The sequence below is a fragment of the Aquarana catesbeiana genome, linkage group LG07, assembly GCF_042186555.1.
Source record: "Aquarana catesbeiana isolate 2022-GZ linkage group LG07, ASM4218655v1, whole genome shotgun sequence".
Lineage (NCBI taxonomy): Eukaryota > Metazoa > Chordata > Amphibia > Anura > Ranidae > Aquarana > Aquarana catesbeiana.
The window spans coordinates 61,678,147-61,696,452 of NC_133330.1; the positions used below are offsets into that span (position 1 = coordinate 61,678,147).

Consider the following 18,306-nt stretch of genomic DNA (forward strand, 5'->3'; position numbering starts at 1 on the left):
AGGGAGCTGGACACAAGGAATGTGACAGTTGTAGCCCATGTCCTGGATATGTCTGGGTGAGGTGGCTCTTGAAGCACTGACACCAGCCCTAGTCCACCCTTGTGAATCTCCCCAAAATTCTTGAATGGCCTTTGCTTCACAATCCTCTCAAGGCTTATTCCTGTTGCTTGTGCATCTTTTTCTACCACACTTTCCCCTTCTACTCAACCTTCCATTTATATGCTTGGATACAGCACTCTGAACAGCTAGCTTATTTAGCAAAGACCTTTTGTGACTTACCCTCCTTGTGGAGGGTGTCAATGACTATCTTCTGGACAACTATCAACAAGTCAGCAGTCTTCCCCGTGATTGTGTAACCTACTGAATCAGACAGAGAGACCATTTAAAGGCTCAGGAAACCTTTACAGTTGTTTTGAGTTAATTAGCTGATTAGAGTGTGACACCATGGGGGAGATTTACTAAAGTTGGAGAATGCAAAATCTGGTGCAGCTCTGCACAGCAACCAATCAGCTTCCTTGTTTTATTGTCAAAGCTTAATTGAACAAGCTGAAGTTAGAAGATGATTGGCTACCATGCACAGCTGCACCAGATTCTGAGTGCTCCAGTTTGAGTAAATCTACCCCCATGAGTCTACAATATTGAACTTTTTCACAATATTCAAATTTTCTGAGTACTGAAATTTGTGTTTTCACTAGCTGTAAGCCATAATCATCAGAATTAAGAGTAGGACTGTGATAGTGGAGAGGGTCAATCTGACACTAACTTACACCAGATGGGAACTAACTGCCACTGACATCACTAGAGACACTAATACAGTGATCAGTGATAATACTATACACTGTCACTGTACTGTACCAATGACACTGTCTGGGAAAGGGTTAACATCTTGGGTAATCAAGGGGTTAAATGTGTACCCAACATGTGTCAATTTGTGCTGCTTTTTACTAAATAGCTATTTGCTTCTTATCCCTGAGAAACAGAGATTGTTCCTTCTGTGCAGAGCCTTGTGTTGACTGTCAACACAGAGCTCTGGGCTGTGACTAGACACAGCTGATCAGCAAGTCCTGGCCATGAATCATTGCCAACAAACTCCTGCTGTATACAATCACATAGGGTCATACCAGTAAGTTGCTGTGCCTGTACGCGCCGCCCATCCGCAGTACATTGTGGGCAGGCGGGCAGTCTGCAAGTGGTACAATTGACAACTTTGTGAAAGAAAAATTCCATTTTCATTTTCTTTCTGCATTGTTCAAAAACTTGTGGCAAAAAAGAAAAAAAAAAAAAAAAAACAATCTTCAAAAGACTCACCATGCCTCTTAAATGTGGACATTTTGTGGGTGCTTCTACTGTCCTGGCACTCCAAAATATATGATAGGTAGTCAGGACATTAGTTGCCCCAAGACTATAGCTTCCCTTTAAACCCAATTTTACCCTGTGACTTTGAGTGGAATGACCTTAAAATGACTGACAATACGAACAGATAAGAGATCATGGAACAAGTTTATTTTATTAAAAATATGACTGAATATACATTGTATTACTGAGCCCAATAATCATACACATGACAATCCCTCTGCCTTCTGTAAAACAGATTTAAAGTGCACAAAAAGTAAATTAGATTCAAATTCACCAAGTGTACCATCTATATTAATACAATATCTCATTGCCCGGCTAATATATGACATTTTGGTAACAGATTAAACATTGTAAACACCCTATAGTCTTAAAAGGAGATGTTAAAGCACAGTCGCTTGAATGCATGTTGCTGGAAACCAGAGTAGTGACTTTCTGGTATTGTGGGGCTTAGTGATCCCAGTTGTCTGTTGCTCATAGCCACCAGTTATATTGTAAATGAACCTGTACTGGAGGTGTTAACGGAAGAATCTGGTTGCTATGAGCAGTGTACATAGGGTTGCCACCTGTCTGGGATTCACCCGGACAGTCCAGGTTTTGAATCGTGTGTCCGGGTTTCAGGCAGATTGAAACCCAGACACATTATTCAGACCAGGCTGTGGCTCCCCAAGTAACCAAGATAATCACACACTAATCTGTTGCCGCGCGAGAGCTGCGGGAGGCTGACTGGGGGCAGGTTCTGCATCACTCGGGAGCAGGGTGATGTCAGCAAAAGCAATTTGGCCACACCCACATTTTGCTGCAGCACGCTATGCGCACTGCTTTACTACTCTCCTTGGGGCACCCAAAGGTGTCCCAGGCTGCTAATGTTTTAGGGTTGCCACCTTTTCTTCAAGCCAAACCCTAAGTGTACACCTCTGAGGACTTGGCCCAGATTTCAGCGTCAGTTATCATTCTGCAGATGGTTGTTTCACAGTAAATTGTGTAAACTATAGATACAATACATTCCCTGTCCAAATGAAAAACTTGTTTGTTCAGATCCCCCCCCCCCCAGTGCAGTTAGAGAGTGGCTTTTTTTGTGGGTCCATGTAGATGGATAGCTTTTTTTTTTTCCACAGATGAACTGCATTGGATGATGGTCGGATAACGCATGAGCCATCCAATCATATTCTCTGTACAAAGTAGACACACATTTCAGGCTGCTAGACAAGATCTAACCTATCTGCTAGCATTCCCTTTATATTAAATGCAATGAAGCAGTATTGTTGTATTTAAAGCAGATCTTTACTTACAAGTGAAAGTAACGCTCATCCTCTTTCCCACTCCTAAGGCCCTTTTCACATAGACTCCTCCGCTTAGCAGGATCCGCTTGCTCAGCGGGGGGATCTCTCAGCTGATCAGGCAGATGGCAGGTCCGTGTTCGCTCCGCTATGCAGAGTGCACACAGACACAGTCCTGCTCTCTTCTATAGGGTGATCGGATGGAAACGGACCGCCTATCCATTTCCATCCGATCCACAAGACGGATGGCGAATAGTACCACCATCCATCTGTTTTTGGCAGACAGGATCAGATCGGATGGCGGCAGGGGTCAGCAAATCCGCCGCACCATAGAAGAGACTGGAGGGTCCAATCAGGTACGCCTGACAAACTGACTGGCAGACCTGATTGGACAGCCCCGTGTGAAAGGGGCCCAACACATTAGAGGTGCTTATTTAATTTTTTTCGGGGAAGGGGCAGCTTTTTTTTTTCCACAGGCACCTGCTTCCATTTCCTTAATTTTTATCTAGGTGATAATGATATTGCTAATCCTGCTCCCATTCTGGACCGCAGCCTCCTAGGACACCTCACACATTCCAGGGGGCTGCAGGACCAGTCTCACTGTGCCACGCAATCTTGCACATGCGCAGTAATAGCCAGCTGTGATTCATCAGGAAGTCCCAGCCGGCTCCCAAATCCAAAATGGTGGCGTGAAGGGGCTGCAGCTGTAAAAAGAAGCGGCTGCGGGAAGAAAGCACCGAACTCCATGGACTGGTAAGTATGTGATTTTTTTTTTTTTTTTTTTTTAACATCAGCAGCTGCAGTATTTATAGCTCTGTGAGAGTGTGGCTCTCACTTTAAAGGAGTTTAACTAGGCTTCCAGTAAGCTTCAGCATCATTAAAAGGCATAGTCCACTTTTTGAGGGGGAAAAAATAAAATAAAATGCACCCATGTGGATAAAAGAAAAAAATGTGCTCTTCTTTTGTGCCTTCTGGGCCTGCAGAACATTGTAACCACAATCAGGGCATCACAGGCTCCTGCAGACTCTTCCCCTAGCTCCAGGTCTGTACTAAGATACAGACATACCGGTTTGGAACTGGAGGAAGCAAGCAATGAATTACAAGTGCGGTGACATCACCTCATGGAGATCTGTGAGTACCAATTGCTACAGTAGAGGACACCCAAACTGGCTGGCAGTACCTTGCGTTTAGGTGATTTTATTATTGATGATTGCTCTGTTCTGAGTCCTTAGAGTCAATTACAGGGAACCTCTGACAATAGAAATATAGCAGCAGCCATTGAATAGGCTCCAGGACTGACTGTTCCTAGCTTCCATTCCTAGTGAGTCACCATCTCAAAACAAGTATGGAGGACAGGAGTTCAGCCTTCACTGCCTGCATTCTTGTTCCTGGTCAGTTACTACAAAATAAAGTCAGGGTCTGGATAACATTCCGGAAAGACACCATTAGGAACCAAGTTGACAAGTTGGCAGCTTTCACATTTCTACCTTTACTTTAAGGCTGGGTTCACATATGTGCAGCTGCGGTTTTCAGTCCAGGACCCAAAACCGCACAGGACCCTTTTTGAAACCGCACCGTGGCCATCTCGGACATGTGTGAACAGGCTCCTTTGACTGCCGGCCACATTCACATGTCATGCGGTGTAAAAAGAATCCAGTTTGCATATATGTGAACCCTGCCCAAGGCCCACAACAAAGCACATTGTGTAACACGATAGGTAAATGTTCCCTAATGTTCGTACATGTTCCTTGATGTACTGACAGTGTCAAATGAAAAACATTTGCCCATTGCTCTGGGTGAAATGCTGAAATTTCTGGGGAAATTCTGAAAGTGTCCACGCTGGGCGTGTTCCTATGGTTTCCCCCTGGTGAGCAAAATGGCCTTCTTTGGGCCCTGGGTAAGTGATGGCAACGCCAGTTGTGGTAAACTCATGAAAGATGGTAAGCTCTTGAGCTTTGACGCCCTGCAGGCTAGACATATGGGCTCATGAATGGACTTTTGGAGGTATAGAAAACTTCATTTTTTTTTTTAGATACACGGCCACTCAGAGACCTCTCCTCCCTTACACCGATTGAACACTTATTCATAGCTGAAGAACCAATACCTCATATGGTAGCTGAACTATACCAACTACTGAGCTCTGCCACACACGAGTCTAAGCTTCCTTATATTCAGGTGTGGGAAAGAGACTTGGGGCGCGAACTTACTGAGCCCCAATTAACCCACTTATAATCAGCTCACCCACTCATGCTCTATTGACTCTAAAACCCAGGAAACAAACTAAACGATAATGTCCCGCTGGTAGACTTGGCATGTATTTATCCCTCCAGGTCTAAGCTATGCTGTGTCCACAGCGGGGCTGTGGACACAGGGGTACACCTATCCATGTATGGTGGGAATGTCCCTTAATTAAACCCTTTTGGGAAGATATCAAGGACCAAATAAGACATACTAGGGCTCGACGTTCCTTTCTCCCCGACTTATTTCGTCCAGCACATCCCTCCAATTCCAATTAGCCAATACAAAAAAAGCGGCTCTGTTGGAACTGGCAGAACCATCCCTTAAAGCCAGTGTGCCACTATGAACCTAGGGGGCAGAGAGACATCCCTCGCTGAGCGGCAGCTTTCGGAGTCCCGATGGGCCACCTATTCCAATCAAGAGCGGGGTGCTTGGTATGGGCATGGAAAAGGCTTCGCACAAGACCTCAAGACCTCAAGGTATGATTCTGGCCATTTCCTCTCCTATACCTTTCAAAAATTGTATACATCCCCTGTTACAGGGATGGTGGTTTATGTATTGCACACCATGATGTCAATGGACATAATGCCTAATGCCTCTTCGCTGGAGAGGAGGGCCCCTTCTTCAGAGGTGGTACTATCTATCCCCCCCCCCCCCCCAAGGGTTTATCATCAATCTCAGGTACCCCTGGCCCGCGTGGAGGGCAGTGGGAGGTTAGTTTGAGGTTTTTCTTGCCCCCCTGTATCGGGTGCTGGCTAGGTGACCATATTTCCATTAAGAAATTAATTATAGCGCCTGCGATAGGGCTATCATACAGAGGCTCTTCTATACCAATTGTTTTATATGCATACTAAAGATGTCCACTGTGATTATTACTTCCAATGAGACTTTCATAAACCCCTAATGGGGATAGCCCTTTGGCTACCTTGCAAAATATTCACCTCGTATTTCCTTTCCTTTTTTATGTGCTACGAGCCCATGTGGGTTTGAGACTTTATTCAGAAATGTTGGACATGGCATGTCATTTGTCTTCTACAAAATAAAGATTATACAAAAAAAAAAAAAAAAAAGACAGAAAAAACTGTAGTAAATCTTTCTTAGAAACCTCATTCCCCAGGTCTGCTATAAGGTCACTTCCACGCTCATGGAACTATGCATAAAGTATGAGGTCAACTTAGAATAAATTTATAGTATGAAGTACAGCATCCCTAGCACTCCATTTCAAACCCAAAATCTGTTTTTCATTTGGTTTAGCACCATACTTCACTGCACATAGATACTCCTCCTAGACAGTCCCATCCTCCCCTACAGTTAGAACACAGGAATACAGTTAACCCCTTGATCGCCCCCTAGTGTTAACCCCCTTCCCTGCCAGTGACATTTATACAGTAATCAGTGCACTTTTATAGCACTGATCGCTGTATAAATTGTCAATGGTCCCAAGAAAGTGTCAAAAGTGTCCAATTTGTCCTCCGCAATATCGCAGTCCCGATATTAAAAAAAAAAAAAAAAAAAGCAGATCGCCGCCATTACTAATAAAAAAAAAAGCCATAAATCTTTCCCCTATTTTGTGGATGCTATAACTTTTGCGCAAACCAATCAATATACACTTATTGTGATTTTTTTTAACCAAAAATATGTAGAAGATTACATAAAAAAAAATAGTTTTTTTGAAAAAAAATGTGGGATATTTATTATAGCAAAAAGTAAAAGATATTGTGTTTTTTTTCAAAATTATCGCTCTTCTTTTGTTTACAGCGCAAAAAATAAAAATCGCAGAGGCGATCAAATACCACCAAAAGAAAGCTCTATTTGTGGGAAAAAAAGGACGTCAATTTTGTTTGGGTACAGTGTCACAGTACGGGGAGAAGTTCTCTGTACTAGCTTTAAGTTTTTGAAAACAGAGCGGCAGTGCAGGACTCCGCCCACACGGGGCTGCGTCATTCATTCACAGAGTTCTGTGAATTAATAGACTACAAGTGCTGACATCCTAGTGCTCCACAAGGTTCATTGATTCTTCCTGTCAGTGTATCCGCTTGCCCGTATATCCTGTACAGGTAAGCAGAAACATGGCACCAGCAATCTGCTGATCACTGGTGCAATGCTTTACAGGCTTTAAAAAAAAAAAAAAAACGCACATTTTTTTTTTTACCTGCAAAAAATTGTGCATTTGTTTTTATTTTTTTAAAAGTGAACTTATCCTTTAACCTAAAAGTCTTACCTTCAATCTTGCACAGTTGTACAGGCTCCTCTCCTGTACTGAAATAGCTTACACTGTATTTCACCGCACACTGTAAGCTTCTCTCAGTATGCACTAGAAGCTGCTGCACAATTTTCTGGCTGGAGGACGTACACCATCATCAAGCACTTTTCTCCCCAGCCTTACTGTCCCTGGCCTGTCCCCTCGTTCATGGCGGCTCAGTATCACATGTGTGCATTACCTAGGACTGTCTCCATGTAAATGCAGCCTCCTAGGAACACCCACTCCTCTACACTGACATCCTCCCATCAAGGTATATTGATATTTGCCTAATTTGTCAAAAAAACAAAACAAAACAAAAAAAAAAAACCCTGGGGTTCGGGGTTGTTGAGAGGAGTACTGTGATGTTTTCAGGAAGCTATGTACAGCACCCTGCTGACCCCTCTTGCTATCCATGATCTGCTTGTACTACATAGAGAAGCACAGAGATCAAGTGATGCTCTCACTAGGTTTAAAATAAGGCATGTAATAAAAAAAGTAAAGATTTTTGGTTATTTTTTTCATTATGATGTTGATGGGGAAAGGGAGGAACCTGGGAAACAAAAATATAAAGCAGATTAAGGCTGGGTTCACACCGCAGTACGGAGCGGGTTCACAGCAGGTCTGGTGTGTCCTTGTCCACCGTTTCAGGTCCGATTTCAGTCTGAATTTTTTGGCTGAATTTGGACTCGAAGACGCACAGGACCCCTGTGCAATTTTCTCTGAAGATGTGTGAACTGGCTCCATAGAGAGCCATCACAATCTCCTGACATCCAATTAGCAATAGTGTGAACCCAGCCTAAACCTCAGCTTTAATCAACTCCTTTTTTGTGACTGTTACAACATTTTTCACCTAGAGATCCTGGCAGTAACAGAACTTCCGGTTGCAGACTGACAATGCTAAGTCATTGCCAGAGTATTAGCAGCAGCTTGTCGGCATGCCATGTGAGCACCTTCAGTTGGCTGTTGAGCTGCCTATCTGATAGACATGACATACAATCCAGAAGCCAACCAAGAGATCGTACGCACAGGCTGACAACACTGCTGCTAACTTCAAGGCATTGGCTTCGGGTTATCATTGTGCTAAAGAAAGTCAAGAATGATGCCAAACAAAATGAAAACAGATTTCAAGTTTACATACATATTTTAAAACATATGGCTGAAGATTTCAGCAATACAATCTAGCAAACCTTGCCTCCTGATGTTAACCCTGTAATATCTACTTTGGGAGGCATGCACTCCTTGATGGATGCCAGGGATGCACTGTATCATACAGCACTGGGGTTCAGCATAAAACTTCCCACATCTAAACAGATGCCGGGGATGCACTGTATCATACAGCACTGGGATTGAGCAGAAGACTTCCCACTTTGCAGTCACTTTTAAATCATCTGCAACTGCTGTGGTCTTTGCTCAACAGCTGCAGAATAAGATTAGCGGATATTGAAAGTTGCCCAGATAATCTAGGGCTTGTTCCCTTAACAAATCTGTATTTTGACTTTAACAGTAATCTCTTTAAGGCAAGTTAAGCAGCAACTAGACTTTACCAAATGACTGGTATGTTTTATGCCAAAATATTACATTGCAGCATTCAAGCGGAAGGGATACATTGTGCATGGTAAACTGTACAAGGAGATGATCTGTTTACTGAATCTGTAAGATGATCTCTTAAAGTAGAAGTTCATCAAAACGCAAAACCTACTCGCAGCCACATTCTAAAAAAAAAAAAAAAAAAGCTATCTAGCCCTGTAAAGCCGCCCCAATCCGGTCCCAAACTGACCTGTCAGTGGTGGCTTCAGTATGTAGGGGTGTGCAGGAGAGGCAGCAGACAACGAAAGCCCCATAGTATGTTTATGGGTGACGTCACTTCGCTGGCATTTTACGGCTGTTGTCGGTTCTCTCCCGCACACAGCATCCGCCGCCAGAGACTGGACCGAATCGGCTTCAGAAAAGGTATGTATAGCAATTTCTTCTTTACAGGGCTAGATAGATTAGTTTTAGAATGCGGCTGCAAATAGGATTAGAGTTAGTTTGGTTTTGGGTAAACAACTACTTTAAGACAAAATTGGCATCATATACCAAAGGGTTGCAAGGAAGGACTGTCTCGTACAAATCTCTGCTGCATTGCATTCTAACTTTTACCTACATAGCAACAGAAAAAAAACAGACTACTATATGCAACATAGATTGCACAAAGGAAATCTGTGCTTTGTCCATTTAGGGCAAAGGCAGCAGGTCTAATTTAATGTACCCTTCCCCGGCAGCACACATTCACCGGTGTGGATGAACGGAGCAATAGAAAAGTGCAGGAAGAGGTGCGCGTATGCTGCTGGGGAGGGAAGCATTAAAGTATACCTGTTGCATTGCTCCGCATGGGCAAAGCACGTGTTTGTGTTAAGGCCTTGTACATATGGTATTTAGTATATTAAAGACCAATGTGTACTGCAAGATTTTAAAGCATTTGCAAAGCTTTGAGGAAGCTCTGTCAAAGCAAACTCAGTTCCAGAAAGATAATGTTAGTGGGAGTGCTGACATTTTAAAGCCAATTTCTTGGCAGTTAATAAAGAGAATAATGAATGCAGATTTGGTATCATTAAGATATATTTAAATGTAGTTTTTAGGACTAATTCACACGAGCTTGGCTCTCTAAAGAGCGATCAGTTCTAGAATCACTCTTCTGAAAGCATTTGATAGGTGGTGAGGAGGTGTTGTATCTTCTCATCGTCGTCTGTTTTAACCCCTGAACCCAGCACTAGCACACAGCGACCATTTGCATTACATATTGGGATTTTAATGTTATTATTTTTGGTTAGAGTTCTGCTTTAAACAAGCTTCAAGTAGTGCTAAAGCTTACTGAAGCCTGCTAGCAGCTTATTTAAAGTGACAGTCCCTTTTAAAGCGGAGCTCCACCCAAAAGGGGAAGCTCTGCTTGTTTTTACCCTACCCCCCTTCACTGCCACATTTGGCACTTTTTTTGAGGGGAGGGGGGGAGTGGGTACCTGGTTTTGACAGGTACCCACTTCCACTTCCAGGTAAGATCGCCGCGGTGATCTACAAGGATGTTCGGCCCCTCCTCCCCCCGCAGCCTTCTGGGACACACATGGGTCCCAGAAGAGTGCGGGACCATTCCCCATTCACAGTGCAATGCACATACGCACAGTAAGAAACCAGCTGTAAAGTCCGAAGGCATCACTGCCGGTTTCCCCTTACCTAAGATGCCAGCGCCTGCACCCAAAGCTGATTGAAGAATCAGCTCGGGTGCCAACACCGCTGGATCTCTGGATAGGCAAGTGTCCTTATATTAAAATTCAGCAGCTAAAGTATTTGTAACTGCTGACTTTTTTTTGGGGGGGGGGGGGGGGGGGACTGGAGCTCCTCTTTAAGATCTGTGATCTTCACAAACTTGAGCTGAAGGGTGCTTTAAAGATTTCAAACATGCTGCTTGAAGCTGGATAAAAGCTTTGCATATGCTTTGTAGAAGCTTGCTGTACATCTGTGCACACTGCTCTTAAAAAAGTGAAGCCGATATGTACAAGGTGCGAGAGTCCCGCCTTGCGAAACTTTGATAAGCGAGTCCAGTACTGTGAATTAATTAGGCCAGACCAGGCCTATATTTTACACTTCAACCTTTCTTAAAACGTAAGGCCTTCTTTCCACTATACACTTGCTTTTCCAGAATTTAAATCCTGCTCTAAAATAAAACATCTGAACTGAGAGCAACCCAAGCATAATTATATATATACCGGGTATATATATATATATATATATATATATATATATATATATATATATATATATATACCGGGTATATATATATATATATATACACACGCACATACACACACCATATTTGGCGCCTATGCCCAGATGCAGTTCAATTGCTGATTTCAGCTGATCCGTGGGGTGCTGTGGTCATTGGTCACAGACTTTTTCAGCACTCCTTTCTTGAAGCTTTTAATGGAATTAAGTAAGGCTCCACGGTCTGTACCATTCACTGTGGGGGCGACCGACTGTGTTGGCACATCCTTGCTTGGAGGAGGGAGAGGCGCAGGCGGTGGTACTGGTATTGGAGATGTTGCATTTCCTGTGTAAAAACATGAGATTGACATATTAGAAATATAACATTGTAAAGAATGCCTACTTTATGGTTTTGATACAGCTGAAATAACATATGTAAGCCTTAAATATTATTATGCTATACTTAAATATGGACAATCTGCAATAAAACCTTAAGAAACATCCTCATAATACAGGACAGTAAACTTGTGCCTACTACAGAGTTCTACTACATGAGCTACTGGATGCTTAACATAAACTTGTATTTTGCCAATAAATTACAAATCAACAGGTTCACCTAAATAAATGCTAGCCCCACCAGCAGCTTGAAAGGTATATAAAACATAAATGTAATGCAATTGAACAGCTGATTTGGTGGCTTGCATTAGTTTCCTTTATTTATCACCTGGTGATCCTGCCAGTAATACATTTCCTCACCCCACTGTGTCAGGACAGCAGAAACAAGACTAGACTACAGAAGCATCACTCTCCTCTTCTCCATAACATAGACAGGAGGTCTTCTGTAGTCCTTGGAGATAACTGAGAACAATATAACTGATAAGAATGCAACACAAGAAGTTGTCTGCTCATAAGGTTTCTGGTAGGATCAACAGGTTATTTTTTGCACATATTAAACAGATATCACAAAATGCATTTATTGCTATATTTAGCAGATCAAAAAGTACACATTTCGAGTTCATTGTTAGGATTTACCCTTTAAACTTACCTTTTCTTTGCAAAAGATTCCCCCACCCTCATTTGACAAAACTAGGTGCCTTAGCAGCCAACTGCAAAGCACCAGTGCTGTCACTTGGGAAGAAGGGGACTGAGGCACATGCTCTCCCATACCCAAAAGTACCGCAAATGCTGTCCCTTCCCTGCAGCCAAACAGAATGGTTGGTGAGCAAAATGAAGGCTAGTTTGTGCTGCTGGTGTGGCCACCATTATAGAGGACTTTTTTTACTTTGCCTTAAATAGGCCACACACATTTAACAACGTGTAGACTCACCAAATTCTTGGAGCCCAAAACATTATGACACTCTACTATGCAAATACTGATCACCTTCAGTGGTTGATGGCACTGGCCTACCCCCTTCCGTCTCTTCCAATGGGCAGCTTGAGTGGACCTGACCATAGGTGGTGGTCAATATTTGTATCAATTGCTCCGCATTTATGGCTCCTGCGCGCTCCGCAATTAAAGGAATTGGAGGTTCAACATTAGTAGCAGTTTAGTCTGTGCAGCCTGGCCACTGGTTTATTTTAAATCACTGCTATCGACATTTCTGACACACAGAATGGGACCCAGCTGTCAAACTGACAGCCGAGCCCTGTGTTTTATTTTTAGGTGTGGTCTTAAAGTGTTAGTTCACCTACAAAAAAAAAATGAAAAGGTGAACTAACACCAGATGCCATCTCCACCCCTCAGTCCTCGCTGTACTTATCTCCAGAATGCTGTACTATCAGTGCGTATGAAGCCGGTCCAGCAGTCCGGGTATTTGAAATCCCCACTCTTCTCCCTTCCTCTCTGTGCAGAACTTCCAGGACAGATCAGAGTAATTCTCTGTGATGGCTCTGAATAATCAGAATTTCTCTGGTTCATCCCGGAAGCACAAGCAGAGAGAAGAGCAGAGATTTCAAATCCTTGGAGTGATGGATTGGCTGTGTGGGCACTGACAGCACAGCATCCCTGGAGGCTAATACAGCGAAAACCAGGGGGTGGGGAGGGCATACGATGTTAGTTCATTTTTTTCTGTAAAGTTGAACTAACACTTCATATCAAAGAGCATCGTGTAAGATTTACTCAAACAAACCAATCAGAAATCATCGCACGTTTTTTCACACTGCTCAAAGTCAATAAAAAGTGAAAGATGAATGGTTAATTTTATCCACCACACTTTATACATCATTAGTATTCTCTGATTTGCATCAGAATGCAATAGAGTATAAACTGCATAGCGTTGCATCTGGGTCACTGAACAACAAAACTTTTATTCATTCCATCTTAGCATTGATGGATGTTTAACAAAAATAGTCACGGTGGAGAGATTTTCGAAGTGGGGAAAATGGTTTACATATAATGACAAGAGAAGCATATAAATAAAAATGACAAAGTGATGCAAAGCAAAGGTTTGTCTCGCTGTTAGATTTTTGTCAACAAACTGTAAATGGTATAAAGGGGTAATGACAAAATGCTCTGCACTGTCCAAAAAGGAATGACAGCGAAGGTGACAAAATGAAGCTTTGCTTACTTTACCGATAACTCACATTTAAAATGATGCATGCTCTACAATGAAGAGAGACAGCAAAGGGAGAAAAGAAAGACACTGATCATTATTTGGGTATTGAAGACAATATTCACAACACATAAGGGCATATTGGCATATTTATAAAGCAGTAAATACCATTTCATCATACATTCACTGGTGGTGAGTCAATCACTGCCAATGGAAACACATATACCAGGAAGATTCAACTGCAGTGAAAGCTGACCATCAGATTCACTGCTTTTTAAATATGCCCCATACAGTTGGTGGGGCTGATTTTTAGTTTGGGATAGAGTGGGGAAGGATGCCGACAGGTTTTTATTGCTTTCTGTGTCCCTGTTGCATAAATGTCTCCCTCACCTGGATAGGAAGAGAAGGAAAATCTCTCAAACCACAGCACAAATGACAATAAGCACACTTTTTTTTTTTTTTTTTAAGTAGATGTGTATCAGGATCACTGTATGTCAGGGTTAGACACGGTAACACCAGGACAGGAAACTCCTTAACGTGTAGATGGGAGGCGCTGGATCCAAGCACTGTGTTGTGTTTCTCTTGAATAAGGAAGGGTCTATGACACAGAGTATATTATCCCTTGCAAGTATCCCTGAATACACAAAAACGGCCACAAGGGGGTGCTGCAGGTCAAGTTCACAGAAAAGAAGAATAGAGTGCCACTCAAAGAATAGAGTCCATGCAAAAACTTCTTTCCATGTTCTCGTTGCTGATCTCCTACCTTCACCAACTTTGTCAGCCATGTGTTCTGAGCTCTGTAGTTCCTCTGCAATTACCTGCTGAACTTGATGAAAAAAAATGTTTTGTCTCTTGCCTGGTGATTTCCTGTTTGCAAGACAGCTGGCTTCTATCCCTCCAGTAACCTCAGCCAGCAGTCAGACATGCCCTCTTGTAGTTTGCTGAAAGCGAACAGGGACTTGTACTTCCGTCTGGCTCACTGTAGTGGGCGGAGGGGGTCTCACAGCCCCTGGTCTGTGCTACCCATAGAGGTGGTGTCCTCCCTCTCTGCTCCCTACTCCTCCTCCCTGCCAGCAAAGCCTCCCCCGCCGCCACCGCCCGCCATCCCGCTGTCTCCAGTGCGGGGAGAGTTACAGATCATCAGGATAACAGGTCTGTATGTGAGAACATTGCTCGACGTACAGCCCCGCCTCCCTGTACATTAGAACAGTGCGCTCTGTGCTGTCTATCACAATTCAGGGCTGTACGACGAGTGGTGTTCTCACCTGTCAGCCCGAGATCTGCTCTGTCCCAATGATCTGTAACTATCCCGACTCTGCAATGATGGGCACTGATGAGGCACTGGTGACTCTGCACTGATAAGGCACTGGTGACTCCGCACTGATAAGGCACTGGTGACTCCGCACTGATAAGGCACTGGTGACTCTGCACTGATAAGGCACTGGTGGTCACTGACATTGTTGAAGTGGGCGAGTTCACATTTACATGTACAAGCCTAGTGTACCTCCCACATTCACTCTCATCCCAAGGATTCATGGGAAATGTAGGCTGATTACAGTTGGAGAGAAGAGGATATGATGCAATTACTGTTCTAAGAGATCATCCCTGCCAGAAAAGATGATGCATTTTTTTAAATCACAAAGCTGACTTTCTGAAAATTAAATCACACATATCTCTTAAACGGTAAGAAATTTCATAAATGTAACAACTGTTTAATGTTGTGTGTGTGTGTGGTTCTGTACTAATGGGGGATTTTTTGAAAATCCCGGAGTTCTGCTTTAATCATATCATATATGCCAACACACACCCCCTTCATCAGGGAGAGAACTCTACCAAATGTAGCAAACTGAAGGACAGCGCATCCAATGCACAAGACCTTTCATCTGTATGGCTATATAATCTCCATTAGAGAGCTGAAGAAATTACTTGAATATGCTTGAAATGTCTTCAAAATTACAGAACAAGTCCAGTTGAATGTGACTTACTACTACTAGACATACCATGTCCCGGATAAATGAGAACCTTTACAGTGCATGTAATGTTTGAATTAGAATGTGATCCCTATCTATAGGGGGACACGTGGTGGGTTAGAAATGGAGGTGATGCAAACTATAATAGAGCATCATCAAAGTATATATTTTTAAAGCGGTATTAAACTCAGCTAAAGGTTTCTATTTTTATGTGCCCCCAGGAGGTTTATTACCATTATGTGCTCATATGTACAGCATACTGGCACATGATGACAGACTTACCTGTTTAAGGAAGCCCTCCAGCATTGTGCTGTCAGCACTCAGCGCTTCTATGTTCACCTGATCTTCCTTTCGGGTTCCCTCAATTCGCCTGCTTAAATGGCCGAGCTGCAATGATATCACACCCATGCATGCGCACGGGAGTCACTTCATCATGGCACAGAATGGGTGCCGTAAATGTACCCTGAGCTGCGCGTGCATGGCTCAGAGCACCCTTCTACTGACAGGTTAAGAAAAATTTGATTTTTGTACTCACCGTAAAATCCATTTCTCCGAGTTCATCGAAGGACACAGCGCCTCCTTAATCTTGACCATTGCTACGTCCATGGGCTGTCATCAGTCAGTATATAACCCCCTCCCTGCTCTAGGTATTCAGTTTAGTAGCAAGCAGTAATAGAAGTATCAAACTCCATAGAGGGATGGGTGCTGTGTCCGTCAATGAACTCAGAGAAATGGATTTTACGTCGAGTACAAAAGTCCCTCTCTCTTTCGTTCATCGACGGACACAGCGCCTCCCTAATCTTGACCATTGGGATGTCCAAAAGCAGTGCCAAAGAAAAATGAGGGGTGGGGAAAATAACCCAAGGCTAACCACAAGAGCCCTAACCAGGACACAGGTGCCTTAACCGGGTCATAGGAGCCCCATAAAAATTTGAAGAAAAAAAAACACCCCTCAAGAGGGAACCCCCACTTCAAACAGCAGCCTGCAAAACCTTGCGGCCAAAAGAAGCATCCACAGATGTCAAAATATCTACTTTTAGAATTTAGTAAAAAGTATGCACTGATGACCAAGTGGCCGCCTTGCAAACCTGTGATCTTGACGCTTTATGATGGAAGGCCCAAGAAGTACTAAGCGCCCGAGTAGAATGCGCAATGACAGGTGAACGGAGGAACCTGACCTTTAATAGAATAGGCCTGAGTCACAGTCTGTCTGATCCATCTGAAGATGGTAGCCGAAGAAGCAGCCAGCCCTTTCCTTGGTCCTTGTGTAACCACAAAAAGTGAGTCTGACCTCCGAAAGGACTCCGTGGCTGCCAGATACACCTGAATCACACAAACCACATCCAAGGTATGCAAAGCAAATTCCTTGGGATGAGCCGGCTTGGGACACAAGGACGGCAACACAATGTCCTCAATCAAAATGGAAGTCCAAGACCACTTTAGGTAGGAATGAAGGACAGGGACGAAGAACCACCGCCTCTCTGTGGACCACCAAATAAGGAGTATGACAGAATAATGCCGCCAACTCCAACACCCTACGGGCAGATGTAATAGCCACCAAGAATTCCACCTTCTGGAACAATGTAGGTAAGGGAATCTCCCGAATATTCTCGAAAGGAGGTTTCTGGAGAACCGATAGTACTAAAGTTTAAATCCCATGGTGGCAAAAGAGACTGTACAGGTGTAGCCACATGCCAGACTTCTTGAATGCAGGTATGAACTAAAGAGTGAATGGCTAGGGGTCACTGAAAGAAGATTGCTAAAGCAGACACCTGGCCCTTGTTGGTACTCAAGGCCAACCTCTGCTCAATGCCCCGTTGCAGGAAGGTCAAGATCTGACCTATAGAAAAGGAGCGAGGATGAGCGCCAATCGACTCACTACCAAAAAATGTATGCTTTCCATGTACGATGGTATATCTTACTAGAAGTCGACTTCCTCGCCTTCAACATAGTAGGGATCACTGATCCCGACAAACCTCTATAACTGGCTTTCAATGGCTGGGCCATTAAAACCAGCAACTGTAAAGCAGGATGGTAAATCAGCCCTTGGAACAACTGGTCCTCTCTGAGAGGTAGCTCCCAAGGGACATTTACGGCCACCAGAAGACTTTCGCCCTTGGTCCTTTGCAGGCACCGCAGAAGAGGAAGGTGTTGGCCCCGCAGTGGCACTAGGATGACTGCGGCGCTTACCAGAGGAACCCGTGAGATTGCCACGAGTCTCGGTAACTTCCTGTTGAACTAAACCTGCTGAAGGAGCAGAAGTTTGAATAGAATAAAAGACAACCCTGGTCAGTATTAAATCCAGAGTCCAGGTAATTCAATTTCCTGGACGGGGATAGAGGAGACTTTGGGTAGTTCAGACATCACCTGAACCTTTGCAGGAACTATGTCCGCACAGGGAGACTCAGGGCCCCCTGAAGCGCATGAACTCCCAAAAGGATCAGTTCGTGGATCTCCTGGATGCTCACAAAGGAGGTCCACTAAGCTGGAAACCAGCGAAGATGTCCCCCCACCTCAATTATGGGTGAGGGCAGACCTTCATGCTGAAGGGGTTTTGTCTGCGGGACTGGAAAGGCCAATTTTAGGCTTACCAGACCAAGATTGCTTTGAACCTCCTGGGAAAGACTTACATAGTTACATAGTTACATAGTTAGTAAGGTTGAATAAAGACACCAGTCCATCCAGTTCAACCTGAGTGAGTGTGGGTCTACAACCCTGACCCTTGTCCCTAACCCTGAACATCGCACACTCACATCAATCCCTACCCTCAATCCAAGGTCCCCATTCATATACTAGGGCCAATTTTGGACAGAAGCCAATTAACCTACCAGCATGTCTTTGGAGTGTGGGAGGAAACCGGAGTACCCGGAGGAAACCCACGCAGGCACAGGGAGAACATGCAAACTCCAGGCAGGTAGTGTCGTGGTTGGGATTCG

At 43.8% G+C, this 18,306-nt stretch overlaps 1 protein-coding gene across 1 annotated transcript in view; it reads right to left on the bottom strand.

Annotated features, from left to right (window-relative positions):
* Window positions 1-1,481: 1,481 nt before the first annotated feature.
* The window catches only part of PXK (PX domain containing serine/threonine kinase like), a 136,388-nt gene continuing 119,563 nt past the window's right edge, over window positions 1,482-18,306 (bottom strand). Inside the window, exon 18 of the mRNA XM_073592217.1 lies at window positions 1,482-11,194. Within this exon, the coding sequence (XP_073448318.1) occupies window positions 10,998-11,194 (197 nt within the window). The 3' untranslated portion in view covers window positions 1,482-10,997. The remainder of the gene's footprint in view (window positions 11,195-18,306) is intronic.